Below are 17,752 nucleotides of genomic sequence, written 5' to 3' on the forward strand. Positions count from 1 at the left end.
GGTTTTGACAGGCTAATAAAATGTGTGAGGATATAGCAGATAGAATATAATAGAAGTGTCTGCTTTAGTTGAAAAACGTGGTGAAGCAATGCATTTTCTCAATTGTTATTGGGATGCATTGGTCTCCAGAGGGATTTGGGTGTCCTTTTTCACAACTCAGTGAAAATTAACATGTGGGTACATCAAGCAGAAAGAAAGGCAAATTATATCTTGGCCTTTAGTTTTAAAGATTTTAGTTTTAAAGATACAGCATGGAAACAGGCCCACTGGGTCCACGTCGACCATCGATCACCCGTTCACACAAGATTCCTACATGATTCAGTGCAAGAGTAAAGATACATGAAGGTTGAAGCTGCAGAGATTAAGCAATCTGAGTTTATATTTTTATCATCTCATGATGTTTTTCTACAGATTGACACATCTACAGTTATGGAGATTACTCTACTGGATCCAAAATGCAAAGCAAAAGTAAATGCCACGCATTATATTTTGGAATCTTCACTCACTGGCTGTGAGACGACTATGTACCCATCCATGGATGGTTCCACTGTCTATTTGAATTCGGTAGGTGAAACAATTAATAAGCTGCTGGCTTTAAACTTGTTGCAAAAGACTACAATGAAACTAATTTTAATCCTGTCTACCAGAGGATAATAAACTACTGTCAAAGATTTAAAAAAATATCAAAAAGTTCTGCTTTGAACAATATATGGATCACATACAGGCAGGCAGAGGAGATTATTTTACCTTGACATCATGTTCGGCACAGACATTGTGGAGCAAAGGGTCCTTTCCAGTGCTGTACTGTTCTTTGGTCTATGAGTGTTAGGCGGGCAGATTGACAGTTTTTCAGATTGGAAGGGAGGCCAACCTGATGGGTTGCATATTGAAGCCATGGTCACCACTGATGGACGTAATTGGGAGGCCCAACAGAAGAATTGGGAAAGTATATTCTTCAAAAGAGACCCACCTGAGGCAACATGTCTGTGCTAAACATTTGCTTTAGCTGATCCCTTTTTAAGTAATACTGAAGCAGGATTGTAAATGTTTTGAAGGTCTGCTTCTGTATAGATTGCCTTGTCCCTCAGGGGGCTGCATGTATGGTGGAGAATCCTCTAAAAATCTCCTCCAGGTGTGATGTGTCTGTCACTGTCAGATGCTGGGCAAGTATGGGCTCCTCCATGCATTAGCTGGTCAAGCCCGAGAGGATACAGAAGGAAATCTAATATTTCACACAATTGCTCAGTTTCCCTTCAACTATTATTTCTCATTGGCATTCAATTGTTTAGGAGACCAAAACGTGAGACTTGTGGAAACCAAATTTTTGGCATTTGGCATCTTCAGATCCAGGTTTTGTGTTTTTTCACAAAATATGTGGTCTTGCTGCTTTTCGAATGCTGTGCTGCAATGAAGTTACTAATGGGGGGAAAAAACATGTTTTTAAGTTTCATTTTCATGACACAACCTTATTAAAATTCAGATAATTTTTTTCCCCAAAAAGCAGATTTATCCTGCTCTCCATTTGATTTTTCCCATGATTTGTTAATTTTATAAAATAAATTGATGAATGCCTGGATGAAATATGCTTCAGGCAATTGGATGGCCACTAGATTAATATTTTTTTCTGACCATTACTTTACTTTATCACTGTTAATTGGTACACTACTTTGCTTCTTGCTTGCTCAGCATAGAAAGAGAATGTTTAGACATACAATTCTATGATTAGTAAATGCAGAGGGAATGAGTGTGTTGGGGAGGCTCAATGAGGGAAAAGATAAGGAGAGCAGTAGAGGAGAAAAAGGGGAAAATTATACTTGTATAAAATTTCACGTTAAGAGTGACATCTCAGAAAACATTCTATGGTAGAGAAATAATATAGACCAAAAATAGGAAGCAGAATAGATGGCGGTGTAGGGAAGCAAAATAAGCTGTCTAGGGAAAGATTGTTTAGTCGGTGGCAACGCTAAAAGTTTGAAGGCAAAAGTCACTGCACATGGCAGAGGGGAAATGATGAACAACTGCTGATGGAGAGAGTTTAGAATAAGGGCAAGTAGCACCATGCTACTTGTGAGAGTGAGCCGATTAGAGATTGGGTACCCGGAAGAAAACATATTTTCTTTTACTATTTGAACATGACCAGTGATTTTGCAGGTCAACTATTTTTTTTTTTTTTTTTTTTCTAATTTAATGAATCTATTTCAAAAATGTTTCATTAAGCTATTCTTAATTTTCCCTGACTGACAGATTGTGATGCAGTTGGAGTATGCCATTGAAGAAAGCGGATGGTATAGTGATAATGAAGAATCTGGAGACAATGGCTTTCCTGGAGATGGTGATGACCTAGTTGGAAGCAGACCCAGAACTATTCTGGTATGCAATGCAGCTTGCGTATTGATTTCAATTTACATTCGTGCATGCAAGCAGGTTAGAGTACACATTAGCAAGGACATCTGCCTTCTGAATTTCATGGTCCTACAAAAATAATCGATTGCACAGTTAACTATTCAGCTGCTGACCTTAAAATGTGTTGCAAATATGGGTCGCCTGTTTTATTTGAGCAAAGTAAACGTTAACATTATGACCCAAACACACAAGTGCTGGAGGACTCAGCAGGTCAGGCAGTGGACACAAAGGTGGGAGCTGAGGCTGTGGTGGGAAGTTTGAGTGAGAACAGGCGTGGCGGGGGGGGGGGGGGGGAAATCGGTGACCAGAAGGACTTACTGCTTCCAGTGGAGGGAGGAGGGCTTCCTCATAGGAGGCATACCACAAGGAGGTTTCACAGTGGTTCAGATGCTGACAACTGCGAGTGACAATTTTGCAATACAGAGAGTGCACAAACAAATAAGTGTTCCGTTGAGTAGCGCTAAGCAGAGGACCATTGTACTAGAATTTGTAAGAGTCATACAGTCATAGCGTGTGGAAACAGACCCTTCGGCGGAACTTGCCCACACCGACCAACATGTCCCATCTACACTCGTCCTACTTACCTGCATTTACATAGAAACATAGGTGCAGGAGTAGGCCATTCGGCCCTTCGAGCCTGCACCGCCATTCAATATGATCATGGCTGATCATCCAACTCAGTATCCCGTACTTGCCTTCTCTCCATACCCCTGATCCCTTTAGCCACAATGGCCACATCTAACTCCCTCTTAAATATAGCCAATGAACTGGCGTCAACTACCTTCTGTGGCAGAGAGTTCCAGAGATTCACCACTCTCTGTGTGAAAAATGTTTTTCTCATCTCGGTCCTAAAGGATTTCCCCTCTATCCTTAAGCTGTGACCCCTTGTCCTGGATGACCCCTCGTCCTGGATTTGGCCCATATCCCTCTAATCCTGTCCTATCCATGCACTTGTCTTAATTATTTCATAAACGTTGTGATATTACCTGCCTCAACTACCTCCTCCAGCAGCTCATTCCATACATCCACCACCCTTTGTGTGAAAAAGGAAGAGTTTAATAGTTGGTTGCAGCTAGCATGGCATTATTAGTGATAATGTTTCTGTTGTTTCAGTTTAACTGTACATACTCATCAGCGAGCAAGAAATCAAAAGTGCCTCGACGCCGTAATTTCCCTTCAATGAACCAAGTCAACAACGCGACTTTGAACATGGAGCTGTACAGCACAGATTTGTTCCGCGCACCCACACAGGGAGTGCACACTGTTTCGGAAAATGCCCCATTATTTGTTGAGGTAATGATCTTGCCTAGCTTGCAAATGAAGAATTGTGCAATTGGCGCTTTGTGCTGAATTATATCAGTTCCTTTTTTGTGTGCAATCAAACGAGCATGTGGTTAGCTTGTGGTTTTGCTTTCTATGGCTCGACAGGGAAAATTGCAGGCATGATCAACCCAGAAGTGATACTGGAATTTGACCGAAGTGATTTTCCTGACCATGATACAATGACCGTAATTTCATTGTGGTCTGTAATACTACTTGTAAAACTAAGATGCTATCTAAGACTGTTACATCATTAACTAAAGCACACACTTTATACATTAATTATATTCTTGCTTATTCAAGCTGCTGTTAGTTAGGGTGAAAAACATTTTAATAAATTACATCCAAATATAGTTAGTTCTGCTGTAATGTGATAGTTGTGATCTTCAGAAACCTTGGGTTGTACAAAATCGTTTTATACAATCAATTGTGTCAATGAAAGAAATGGGGTTAGGGGCTAGAGAGTTTCAGATTTGCACTAGCAAAGTATTTTTCCTGCAGGGTTCTCAAAACCAAAGGTCTTTTCAATAATAAATAAGTTTATTTTTAATTACTGCAAGCTAAAATACTGAAGGTTGAATATTACGTTGTTTAACAGAGTATGATTAAAATAGAATTATAGAATTGTAGAATACAGAAATGGAGCCTTTCAGTCCACCTCTTCAATGTGAAGCATCATACAGGTCTGTGCTAATCCCATTTGCCGTTTCTATCTAAGTACCTGCCCAAATGGTTTTTAAATGTTCTATCTGCCTCTCCCACCACATCTGACAACTCCTTCCGAATGACCGCGATCCGCTGTGTGAAAACCTGCCCTTCAGATCTCCTTTAAGGCTTCTCATCTTAAACTACACCCTCTAGTTTAGTTTAGAGATACAGCGCAGAAACAGGCCCTTCAGCCTACCGAGTCCGCACCGACCAGCGATCCCCGCACATTAACACTATCCTACACACACTATGGACAATTTACATATACACCAAGCCAATTAATCTAATAACTGCACAGCTTTGGATTGTGGGAAGAAACCGAAGATCTCGGAGAAAACCCACGCATGGGGAGAACGTACAAACTCCGTACAGACAGCACCCGTAGTCGGGATCGAACCCGGGTCTCCGGCGCTGCAAGTGCTGTAAGGCAGCAACTCTACCGCTGCGCCACCGTGCCGCCCGTTCCCTGCCCTGAGAAAAAGACGCTGACTACCGATTCTCTCTGATTCCTGTAATGTTATAAATCTCCTTAAAGTCATTCCTCAGCCTCTAATGTTTCAGTGAATAACTCCAGTCTTCCAATCTCACTCTACAATTGCAGTCCTCCATTCTAGGCAACATCTAGAAGAAGGGTCTCGACCCTAAACGTAACTCATTCCTTCTCTCTGGAGATGCTGCCTGATCCGCTGAGTTACTCCAGCATTTTGTGTCTTAACATCTTGACAAATCTCTTCTGCACTCTCTGTGTATTATTACTATCAATGATTGCCCACTTACTATCACATTTTGCAACAGTGACCACTTTATCCTGTCAATTTAAAAAAGCAATGAATGGCACATTTTTAGACTAAGAAAACACTCAATTTATCTGGAATTTTATCAGCGAATAATAGGGCAATCTGTAATCTATATTCAAACAGTTTAAAAGACCAAAGTCTTTTTAAGTAAATGATTTAATGTATAAGCATTGATTCCCACGCAGCCCCTCTTCATTGTCTCAACGTGAAAATAAAAAAAAACTGGGGAAAGTCTTTCCTCTTATATAATTATCACAAGCTTTCTCAAGTTTAACTATAGGAGTATTATTAGTTACAGCTTAAGCAAGTTACAACTAGCAATTTCTTGGTTGTCTGAGTCGCGTGATTCCTACTATAGTGAAAAATCATTCAAAAAAAATTAATGTGTCATTAAGATCACATGCAGCTGCAGATCAAAAACATGCACGCGGTAACACAAAAGCATCTTTGCACAACCAGAGCCAATTCATGGTCGCATTGTTTAGCGTTTCTTTTGTTGCAATGACAGGAAGGAACTTCACAACAACCTCATTATTCTGCCAATTTAAAAATAGATATAAAAAATAATGATGCAGTAAATTTCCAGATACTGATCTGTTTCCATTCCACACATGTTGGTTCTTTGCATAGTGGTATACTTTTGTTTTTCTCTCGAGCGAAAGGCTAATCTGAAAATACAGCCTGTTCTGGCTTTAAAGAGTTGCTCGTTGCCCTAGCCCAATATCATAGGAGCATCCAAGCAACGCAGAATATTCACAATGAGAATCAAATTACTACAGCAAAAAAAAAAAATAGAATTAAGGCTGTAAATTTTTTTTTCACAACTATCTTCTTCCACCTTTTTGATGATTTTGATTAAATTGTATTGTGATGTCATTTGAGAATTTTAAATAATTTTTCTCTTCTTGCTCTTTGGATTTAGGTCTCTATTACGAAATCTGACCCAGATATCAGTTTTGTCATCCAAACATGTTACATTTCTCCATCGTCGGACCCTGCTGCCCATTCAAACTATGCCATTATTGAAAACATTTGTCCAAGAGAAGACTCGGTGGCCTTCTACAGTTCCCAGAAGCTTGATTTCCTCATACCGCACGCAGAGATGGAGAAAAAGAGATTCAGCTTTATCTTTAAGCCAGTCTACAACATGTCCTTGGTTTTCCTTCATTGTGAAATTATGTTATGCAGTAAAAAGGATGGTGAAAGCCAAGGGTTTCCTAATCTCCCCAAGGTTTGTCTATTTAGTTATTTGAAAATAAGGACATAAATACCAGCAATTTGCAATGCATGCTTTATTTCTGCAAGCTTAGAATGTTAGTCAGATTTCCTCATCCACGTTAAAAGCAGTTGGAACATTTATCTAGTTATAGATAACACAACACACAGTTTTAACTAAAAGTTGCTGTAACTTTGCTGATGGCCACTGCTGAAGTAAATAATGTGAGTCACCAGAATGATTTATGTATCCCCTGACAGCCAACAATCTATATCTTGAGATCTGCCGTGTTGAATCATACATTGCTTGTGCATGTTTTCTATAGAAAACATTTACCAGCTTTGTTTCGGGCTCCTATTATCTTGTAGAGCCAGTCATACAGGACAGGAACAGTCAAGTCAAGTTTATTCGTCACATACACATATGAGATGTGCAGTGAAATGAAAAGTGGCAATGCCCTTCAGCCCAACTTGTCCATGCTGACCAAGATGCCCCCATATGACAATAAAAGACTAGTCCCATCTGCCCACGTTTGGCCCATCTCCCTCTAAACCTTTTCTATCCATGTGCCTGTCCAAATATCTCTTAAATGTTGTTATAATACCTGCCTCAACCCCTTCCTCTGACAGCTTGTTCCATATACCCATCATTCACTGTGTGGAAAAAGTTGTCCTTCCGGTTCCTATTAAATCTTTGTCCTCTCACCTCAAACCCATGTCCTCTGGTTCTTGATTCCCTTACTCTGGGTAAAGTCCTAGTTTGCCCAACCTCTCCCTATAGCTCAGCCCCTCAAGTCCTGGCAAAATCCTTGTAAATCTACTCTGCACTCTTTCCAGTTTAATGACATCTATTTTTATAATCAAATATACAAATCACTATGAGTGCAGTTAATTAATTGGTAAGCACGAAAATCTATTTAAATATCTGGCCTCAAAAACACTTGGGATTGATCATTGGAATTATAAATTATTCATTGGCAGAAAATATATCAATGCAAAGATTCCAGCCATAAATCAATGCAATGGTTACTAAACCATAATGTTTGCAATTATTGTTAACACAAAGCATTAGACCTGTTGAGTGTGCTTGTTTTTAACCTGATTTTGATATATCGTCTCTTGCTGCAGTGTATTCCACCTGATGAAGCTTGTATAAGTGTGAATTTTCAAATAATAATGGCTATGGCAAGGAACAGGCAATCATTTACAAAGCCACTGGCCGTCATTTCTGGAAAAGTTGCTCCAACCATCGCACAAGGTTAGTCACCATTAAAAGCCTGACTGTAGTTTGTGTGTGTGGCATATACTTCTTGTGCATTGGTTTACATAACGGGTAATCCACACAGATGTATGCAATCAGTAACTGCTTTCCTCTAGGCTAGCAAAAAAACATTAATGAAGTGTGGAATGTCACTTTTTCACGGATGGTAGGATGGTTTTTGTGATCGAATGGAGGTATGAAATTTGGTTCACTCTAGACCAAGCTATCAAGATCTCACTGCTCACATTGAGGCAGTGTCCAACGAGAAGAATGAAATCACTGGTAGATTAGCAGAACTTTTGCATATTGTTGTAAATAATACCTTTACATGCAAGGATTAAATATATTTGTGATACGACTTGAACAGAAGGAAAGCACCAGTTGAAAGAAATGGCAGAAAAGTAGAATTGAGTGTCATCGATTTGGCATATGTATGGAAAATTATCCTATCTAGGACAGGAACGCATTATATTGTGAGCCTATGATAACCAATGAAGTCCAGAGGTAAAGGTGCATGTAAGACCACATCTCATTAACAGAAGTTTGATGGCTGCTTCTACATTGTTGGGCGAAACACCACAGATCTGCAGCTGGATGCTGGAGGACTAATGATTAGTGAGAGTAAAGTGATCGACCATGTCAAGCGCTTTGGAGCAGTTGAAGATGGTCAAGGGGTTATGACGCCATGCCATTTATTGAGTATTGGTTTGTTCTAGCCAGTAATGGTTTTTGAGGTGGGGACAGTTGCGTAGGCAATAGGGAGAGAGCAACTCCCAATCCTTCAGAAGGTGATGAGAGAGAGACAATGGAATCTGGGATGTCATGGAACTGTTGCCAGTCCCTGACAATGGGCTACTCTCAACCAGTGTCAATCAGGATGCAGCCCTGAGCCCTTGCCTCTCTACACCAAGCCACAAACGGGTTCATTGGTGAGGAGGTGTCAGCAGAAGTTGGGGATTTGGTTCCAGGTTCAGTAACAAACGGTGGAGGGGGGCAGGGGGTTTGGGGTAGTAGGGTGTTGTATTATGTTCCTGGCACAACAGTGTACAGCCTGAACAGATGTATTTTTTTATATTGGGGAGGGATATGTCCCTATGAACATTATGGCTGGATGACCAAGAACGCTGTCATAAATCAGCACAGTATCAGTATAGAAATTTTCACAGGAAATATAAATGAACTATTGTTTTATATCTTGGTAAAAGTATGAAGTTTGCTTTCCAGTGTAGTTTTGTTTATTAAGTTGAATTTGGACTCTGTTCGATTGCAGTTGAAGAGCATATTTGCTCTAACAGATCAGTCAAGTGAAGGATGGATAGATCTGGCCACGTACTCCTGTGCAAGTTATTGTTTAAATCTGTTCCATAAAAAATGGCCTCGTTAACAAAGAACAGTTTTCAATATAATCTGTACAAGATTTAAAAGAACAACTATGAGCTGGATATATACATTTATAACAGTCATAAATTAACTGTTATTGAAAGCCTCATTTCATAATTGGATTGCGTCACATTATGTTGTGCTTGATTCTGCTCCAGCCTAACATATCAACCAAATACATATTCTGATCAGAACTAGGACATCTCTATCTGTGTTTTTTCTTCCCCGCCTTCAATTGGATGCAGATCCATTCATGTTAGCTCCTTCATCCTTACCTACAACCAATATGGTTTACCAGTTAGAGGTTCACAGTGTGCCATCCCCACCCCTCTATCACTACTCACTATATCTTCACTGCCTCTATATTGGCCTGAACCTATTATTATACGAGCCGCAATTTTATCAAAATAAACAGTAGGAAAGGCAAGTAAAACTTGTCTTTGTTTCTGACACAAACTCGATAACCAGGACCCAATACCATGCTCTAAAATGTGGAAGCAGTCTACAACCTTGGGTAGTGTCTGGGGAAAGAAACCGATGAGATCTGATTTTTCAAATCTTTTCTCACTACATTCAACACTTCAAAACTTCAGCTCACCAACAACTCTGAAGAGATTGGTGCAGGCAAGAAAAAAAATTATGGTCATCTGGAATAAATAACCACACCCCTTTATAAACAACATGTTTTGAAGCATATGGACTTTGTTTATCCGTTCTTTTATGTGAAGCAAGCAGTGCTTATATGGAAAGATATTTGATGAATTATTTATGTGTTTATTCTGTTTAGACAGTAAAGGGGGGTAGGGAGGGAAGTCTACTAAATGCATTTTGCTCTATTTTGATTGTGTGTGAAGGTGTTCAGTTTTGTACTTTACCATTTTCTTAGTTTCTTAATAGATATATTCAATGGATTGCAAGAACATTCCACACTGTTTTGGTTTGCACACTGGGCTCAAATTTTTTTTAATTTAAAATTTCTTAGAACAAAGACCACCCAAGAAACTGCAGATGCTTGCGAAAAACACAAGGTTCTGGGGAAGCTCAGTGCGTCACGCAGCATCTGAGGAGAGAATGGACAGATGATGTTTCCATTTGGGTCTGAAGAAGGGTCCTGAACCAAAACATCAGTAGTCCAATCTTTCCCCAGTTACTACCTCGCCTGCTGAGTTCCTCCAGCACTCTGTGTTTTGCTATGTCTTAAAATAAACATACCAACCATATACATATCCTGCACTTTGTATCTTCGCCTTTGCTGTATCTTCTGCACTTGAGTTTGACTTGATTGTATTTGTGTGGTATATCTGATCTGTTTGGATAACATGAAAAACACAGCTTTTCACTGCACCCTGGTACATGTGACAATAATAAACCTAAACCATTGTTCTGCATAAATGAGTAATGGTGAGATACAAGTTCAAGGCAAAAACAGTCTTAAAATGTAACATGGAATTATTGTTGACCATACAGTTGTGTTAAAAATCCTCAGTCCCGTTTCCCCCCCCCCCACACTTTTCTCCAGCCCAGTGAGAAAGCAGGAAGCTCTTTCAATCTATCCATCAAAGCCATTTTGTACTTGAACAACGTACTTAAGCAATAAAAAAGAAATGTAGAACTGCTAGTGAACACAATATGTGCAATCCAGCATGTATCCTAGTAACTTGTTCTTTGCTATGTTTATAGAATTCAGTTTTAATATTTAATCAAACTCTTCTTGTGAACTCGAGAATGATGACTGGCCAAAGGCCAATATTTTGATAGGTAATTAATACATTGATTTTTCTTCCTTTTAGTGAAAATGGACACCCAGATTATTGCCGAGAAACCAAGGCCTTGTAAGTTAAATTATTAAATATTATTTTAGCTGTAAAATTGTTATGCTTATAATGATATGCTTATGTTTTAAAACTAATAAGAGAATCAAGGAGGTAATGCAAGAAAGTAGCGCTGAGGTAGAAGATCAGCCATGATGATCTTGATGGTGGAGCAGGCATAAGGGGCAGGATGGAAGCTGCTACTACTGTTGTTCATTCATGTTCTTATGGACGAGCTTTCAGTCAGTGGTACCATTTGCTTTGATAAGTAATAAGTTTCCTCATTCAGTGACTTTTTATTTTTGGATAGTTTTGCAGCATAATATAAAACATAACACATAATGTTTTCAACATTGAACAGTACAGCACAGGAACAAACCCTTCATACCATAATGTTTGTGCTGAAGATGATACCAAATTAAAGCCCTCTTTGGGCTGTACATGATCCACGTCCCTCTATTCCCTGTGCCTATCCAAAGGTCTCTTAAACGCCGCTAATGTGTCTGCTTCCTCCACCACCACTGTGCAACAAGACATGCCTCACATACTTCCAATAAAGTCTTCCCATCTCCAAAAAACATTTTGCATAAGTTCCTGTTGTCTATTTATTGTCAATATCACCAGAGTCCCTAACCACTTTTAAGAGTTCCCAACCCTAATTTATTTTCCAGTAGATGACTGACCCTGCCTTATCCGATCAAACCCCAATCTAAATCTCTCTCTAAAACCTACCTCTTTACAACCTTGTTCCAGACCCACCTCCCTCATCCCGCCTCCCTTCTCTCACACTGGTGATTCAAAGCCCAAGTTGATTTCTTCCCTCATGTCATCAGCTTTTGGATAAAGAATGCAAGAGTGTTCTACCCAACATGACATCCTGGGGCCAGTCTGAACTAAACTTGAGCTGTTGGGGATCATTGGTCCAAAATGGTATAGCACCATCTCTTCAGTGCTGCTTTCATGCACTGATTCAGGTCCACGTTCTTTTAAAGTATGATTTTACATTAAATGTATTTTTGATTAAGAAATTGTTTAATTCTATGGATTTAATTCCTCTTTCCGTTCACTTTCACCGCTAAAAGTGAATGAGAAGAGGAATTATATCCACAGAATGAAACTGTTTAATTCTCTCTTTCTTTATATTCAGAAATACATGTGCAAATGAAAGCATCAATTCACAAACATCCCTATGTTTTACTAATTAATGTAGCAATCTCTCTCTGAAACTACAACCTTGCTTGCCAATACTTCCTGCCACGATTAGCTAGATTGCTGAGGTATTGTGGCAGGATTACAGCTAAGTGAAATTCAGCCCTAAAAGCTGACCAGAGGTCTTGCAAGTGAAACAAAAACAAAGCATGTGCCATTAACCATAATTATATGGGAACACTGATTTTCCTTCTGTCTGGGAATAACAAATGGATATTCCTAAATTATAAAGTGATACAATGAATAATCCATTCTAAACTTAAGATAATAAATAGCAATGTAACTCTTTAAAATCTCTTAATTAGATGATTATTACTAAAATAGAAAAGAACTGGGGCACATATAATACTCAATGACACCAGTGGAAGCTAAGTAGCCCTTTTTTGTAAGTGTAACATTCAGGATAAGTTTGCTCTTTAAAGGCAAACTACCGTGCATAATAAGTTCATGAATCTCACTGGAAAATTTCTTTAAGGTGTGTTTATTTCAACACTTTTTGATTTTATCAAACGTATGTGAGTTGGTTAATGTTTAAAATACGTAGTCGACCTTTGTCCCATTTTAAACAATTAGTTATTTAAATTATTTTATCTCTAATAGATACAATCTCTATCACCTGAGATTTGCTATTATTCTTGCCCATTTCCAGCACTGTTATTAAGATTACATGTTGTGCCTCCTTCTAAATCATGGTTTCAGACTTAATTAGAGCAGGATGGATAGCAGCGATCTGAACCAGATTTGTTAACAAGGTACACACACATAGGCCTTTGTGCAGTCAATGTCTTTAGGTCTAAAGTCTCCCTGTGTTTCAGAATTTAAGAAAAAACGTATTGTGATGTTTGAGACAGTGCAAGCAAGCAATCAAACCTGCAGACAAATTAATTGTTGTTGGTATGAGTATGTTGCATTAAACACTAGTTCAGTTGTCATTATGATACTAATAAATAATTCTGCACATCTGTAACTGATTTTTTTGGTGACTAATAATCCCAACTGAAGATTTAATTAATTTAATACTTCATATCTACATACAAATAAGTTAATTGTTTAATTACTGATGTTTGCGTTGTGCCCTAAATACTAGATCACTTGTCATTATGTTACTATCCATGAATAAACCTGTACATTAAAAAATAAGATTTTTTGTTAAATGATAATTCCAACTGGAGTTGTTGTTTTTTTTTGTCATATCTACATGCAAATCTGTATAATATTTCTTCCATCTTTCAGATATAATTTATGGTCTGGATACTCCCACAGTTGTGGGAATTGCATTTGCAGCCTTTGTGATTGGTGCCCTTCTGACAGGAGCTTTGTGGTACATTTACTCCCGCACAGGTAGGCTTGAAATGATTTTGTTTCTCTATATATCTGGCATAGGATCATCCTCATTCTGTGGAGATGAAACAATTACATTTTTCTGGTGGATAAGGAAAGGATTAATAGTTGCCAACTGAGATTAATATACTGATGAACATACAGATCTCAGTTTTGATTCCTTTTCTGAATTTGGACAAAATATACAACTTGATTGATTCTAAATCATATAATTAGAACATAAAGTACAGAACTGGAGCAGGTGCTTCGGCCCACAATGACTGTTGAACATAATGCTAGAATAAACTAATCTCATTTGCCTGTACATAATCCATATCCCTCCATTCCCTGCATATCCATGCGCCTATCTAAAAGTCTCTAAAACACCACCATCCATGGCATTGCTGTCCAGGTACCCAGTACACTCTGTTAAAGCAAACTTGCCCTACACATCTCCTTTAAATGTTGTCCCTTTTGTCTTAAAGCAATGCCCTCCAGTCTTTGACATTTCCACCCTGGGAAAATGGTTCTGACAGTCTACCCCATCTATGCCTTTCATAATTTTATATAATTCTATCAGGTCTAAAATAAAGTGCATAAAATTATAAGAAAATTATAGAATTGTAGGCTTTCTTTTAGAACTTGTAGAAATCTGTTTGGAGGTACAGCATGGAAATGGTCCTTTGGCCCGTCGAGTCCACACCGACCATCGATTGCCCGTTCACACTTGAACTTATCCCACTTTTTCATCCACTCCCTACTCACTAGAAACAATTTATATATGCCAATTAACCTATAAACCCACATGTGGGAGGGTTATAGGAAGAAAGCAGAGCAGCTGTATTAAACCCACGTAGTCACAGGGGGAATGCGCAACCTGGGTCAGGATCAAACCCGGGTCTCTGAAGCAGCAGCTCTATCGGCTGTGTCACCGTTGTTAGAGTATTTTTAGAACTTGAAGAATGAGTGGAAATACGTTTTCAAAATAATAATTTAACATATGGTTAAAGTAATGGGGCCTTAATAAAGTCATTTATATTTTAATAATGTTGGCCATTTCCTTGAAATACATTTATCTTGATGCAATGGGTCTGTGGAAGCTGACAGGATGGGAGGATGAGTTCATAAGAAATATTGCCAGAGGATAACCTCCTGTACATAGCCTAGGGAAAATTGGGTATAATTTATAATTGGGTATAATTTATAATTGGGTATAATTTACTGGTCCATAGCTGAAATATATAAATAGAGAAAATACTACCACATGCAATCTGTAAAAAAAAAAAATAAAAAAAAAAAGTGAGACATTTGGTAAGTTGGTGAACTAGATCCACTTTTTATTCAATTCTGGTACATCAAGAAATACTTGTACAACTACGTGAATTCTATCAGCATTTTATGTAAATTTGTCAGTTTGGTATTAGGATGTTGAAACATTTGAAACAGCTAGAACTAGTATGCTAAAGTATAAAATAGACTGAACTGGCATGATAGATGCATTACTAAATATTTCTATTTGAATACAAAGTAATGTCTTACCAGTCAAGGATTTTTTTTTAAATTGGACTTTAAAGATGCAGCGTGGAAACACGCCCTTCAGCCCACCTAGTCCACACCGAACAGCGATCACCCCGTACACTAACACTATCCTATCTGTAACACCCAGAGAAAACCCATGCAGTCACAGGGAGAACAGGCAAACTCTGTACAGACAGCACCTGAGGGCAGGATCGAACCCAGGACTCCCTGGAGACACCAATTCCTCCGCTGCGTCACTGTGCCGCCCTATTTTATGAAATATTTTTACTGAATTTCAATAGTTTCCAGGGCAAACGGTTTGTCTAGTGCGCCATTGATCACAATGTAGATATTCATATAATCAGCTTTTTAAAAAAAATTATATTTTGTCCCCACCACTGAAGCCATAAAGAATTTATAACCTCTTCAGAGAATGCATTTTTATTAATCTTTCAATTTCTCTAAATCTCCATTCTTAATTGTAGAGCAATTTGCATTCATCAGTATTCTCTGTATTTGTATATATTTTTAATGTAGCTCCCCAGGTAGAAATGTATCAGTATTTGTTTTTATTAAAAAGCCATGTTGTTCTTAGTGGCTTGAATGGAAGTTTGCGTTGTCCATATGATTTGGCTTTGAGCTGAGCCAACAGTGAGTTTAATTTTCACTTATTTTAGCAAATGTAGACTTTCCAATATGACCCACTCTGGGTCTTTCTAACATTTTGACTGATTGCAAGCCCACGGCTCAAAGCCGCATGTCATTGAGCCAAATTAATGATCTCATTTCACCAATGGTTTTAGTGTGGTGTTAAAAACAGAAGAACATTCACATGCATTAGGCTTTTTGCTTTGAGACGTGCATGGCCCTCACTACCTGATCTAGCAGATTGATAAATGGTTCAAAAAGTTCTATAGGTCAACGTTATAAGGTGCTCCACCTTATCGAACACACAAAAAAAAACCTTTCAACAGAAAGTCCGGGTTGGGATTAGAAATGACATAAAAGGGACACAAATCAAAGGTTCAGCTGCCTGCGTTTGATGGGTGATCGAATATAATTAATGATGTTCACAGAGAACCCTCAGATCATTGGCATTACCACCTGGCGGAACTATAGGAATAGATCACAGCAGCAGAGAGCTAAACTATGGGAAATAACACTGCATTTTATGGCAGAGCTCAAATATAAATCCTAGACCTTTCTTTGTATCACTGTGTTCTATTGACAGAGTTCGATGTTGCTGTACACTCCCCTCAGGGCCTTTCAAATTCTCCAGGAAATGGCAAGATATTTATCACAGAACTGTTTTGTGTTGTAAGCGGGATCTTTCATTGTGTCTAAATCATCCATCATTGACTTAATTACATTATTGCTGAACAAAAAATATGCAAGGATGTGTAAGGAAAACATTTTAAAAATACATTATAGAACTATTTACTGTCACCGCTCAATTGACTTCCATTTTTTATCTGGATGTGAATATTTTAGATTTAAAGGGAATCAAGGAACATGGGGTTAGTGCAGGAAAGTGACGTTAAGGTAAGAATTCAGAAATCTTTGCTTTGAATGTCAGAGCAAAGAGAAGAGCTGTATTCCACTGCTTCTGTTTCTTTTGTCCTTGTACAGTGCCCTCCATAATGTCTGGGACAAAGACTAATCATTTATTTATTTGCCTCTGTACTCCACAATTTGAGATTTGTAATAGAAAAAAAATCACATGTGGTTAAAGTGCACATTGTCAGATAGTAATAATGGCCATTTTTATACATTTTGGTTTCACCATGTAGAAATTACAGCAGTGATTATACATAGCCCCCCCATTTCAGGGCACCGTAATGTTTGGGACACAGCAGTGTCATGTAAATGAAAGTAGTCATGTTTAGTATTTTGTTGCATATCCTTTGCATGCAATGACTGCTTGAAGTCTGCGATTCATGGACATCACCAGTTATTGGGTGTCTTCTCTGGTGGTGCTGCACCAGGCCTGTATTGCAGCCATCTTTAGCTTATGCTCATGTTGGGGGCTAGTCCCCTTCAGTTTTCTCTTCAGCATATAAATGGCATGCTCAATTGGGTTCAGTTTGGGTGATTGACTTGGCCACTCAAGAATTGACCATCTTTTAGCTAAAAAAAACTTTTTTGTTGCTTTAGCAGTATGTTTGGGATCATTGTCTTGCTGTAGAATGAACTGCCAGCCAATGGGTTTTGAGGCATTTGTTTGAATTTGAGCAGATAGGATGTGTCTATACACTTCAGAATTCATTATGCTACTACCATCAGCAGTTGTATCATCAATTAAGATAAGTGAGCCAGTACCTTCAGCAGCCATACATGCCCAGGCCATAACACCCTCACCACTGTGTCTCACAGATGAGGTGGTATGCTTTGGATCTTGGGCAGTTCCTTATCTCCTCCATACTTTGCTCTTGCCATCACTCTGATACAAGTTAATCTTCGTCTCATTTGTCCACAAGACCTTTTTCCAGAAGTGTTGTTGCTCTTTTAAGTACTTCTTGGCAAACTGTAACCTGGCCATCCTATTTTTGCAGCTAACCAGTGGTTTGCATCTTGCAGTGTAGCCTCTGTATTTCTGTTCATGAAGTCTTCTGCGGCCAGTGGCCATTGACAAATCCACACCTGACTCCTGAAGAGTATTTCTGATCTGTCGGACAGGTGTTTGGGTTTTTTTCTTTATTATAGAGAGAATTCTTCTGTCATCAGCTGTGGAGGTATTCCTTGGCCTACCAGTCCCTTTGTGATTAGTAAGCTCACCAGTGCTCTCTTTTTTCTTAATTATGTTCCAAACA

The 17,752-nt window shown here is 38.6% G+C and overlaps 1 protein-coding gene across 3 annotated transcripts in view; it reads left to right on the forward strand.

Moving 5' to 3' along the window:
• The window catches only part of tgfbr3 (transforming growth factor beta receptor 3), a 116,259-nt gene that overhangs the window by 91,165 nt on the left and 7,342 nt on the right, over positions 1 to 17,752 (forward strand). For 2 of the 3 annotated variants that reach the window (XM_033028964.1, XM_033028963.1), the window contains exons 10-16: positions 412 to 564; positions 2,245 to 2,370; positions 3,517 to 3,696; positions 6,151 to 6,459; positions 7,572 to 7,701; positions 10,875 to 10,916; positions 13,338 to 13,445. In XM_033028964.1, the coding sequence (XP_032884855.1) occupies positions 412 to 564; positions 2,245 to 2,370; positions 3,517 to 3,696; positions 6,151 to 6,459; positions 7,572 to 7,701; positions 10,875 to 10,916; positions 13,338 to 13,445 (1,048 nt within the window). Of the gene's footprint in view, positions 1 to 411; positions 565 to 2,244; positions 2,371 to 3,516; positions 3,697 to 6,150; positions 6,460 to 7,571; positions 7,702 to 10,874; positions 10,917 to 13,337; positions 13,446 to 16,433; positions 16,485 to 17,752 lie in introns of all 3 variants that reach the window. The other variant, XM_033028965.1, reaches the window with a different exon arrangement.

Source organism: Amblyraja radiata, chromosome 10, assembly GCF_010909765.2.
Source record: "Amblyraja radiata isolate CabotCenter1 chromosome 10, sAmbRad1.1.pri, whole genome shotgun sequence".
Taxonomy (NCBI): domain Eukaryota; kingdom Metazoa; phylum Chordata; class Chondrichthyes; order Rajiformes; family Rajidae; genus Amblyraja; species Amblyraja radiata.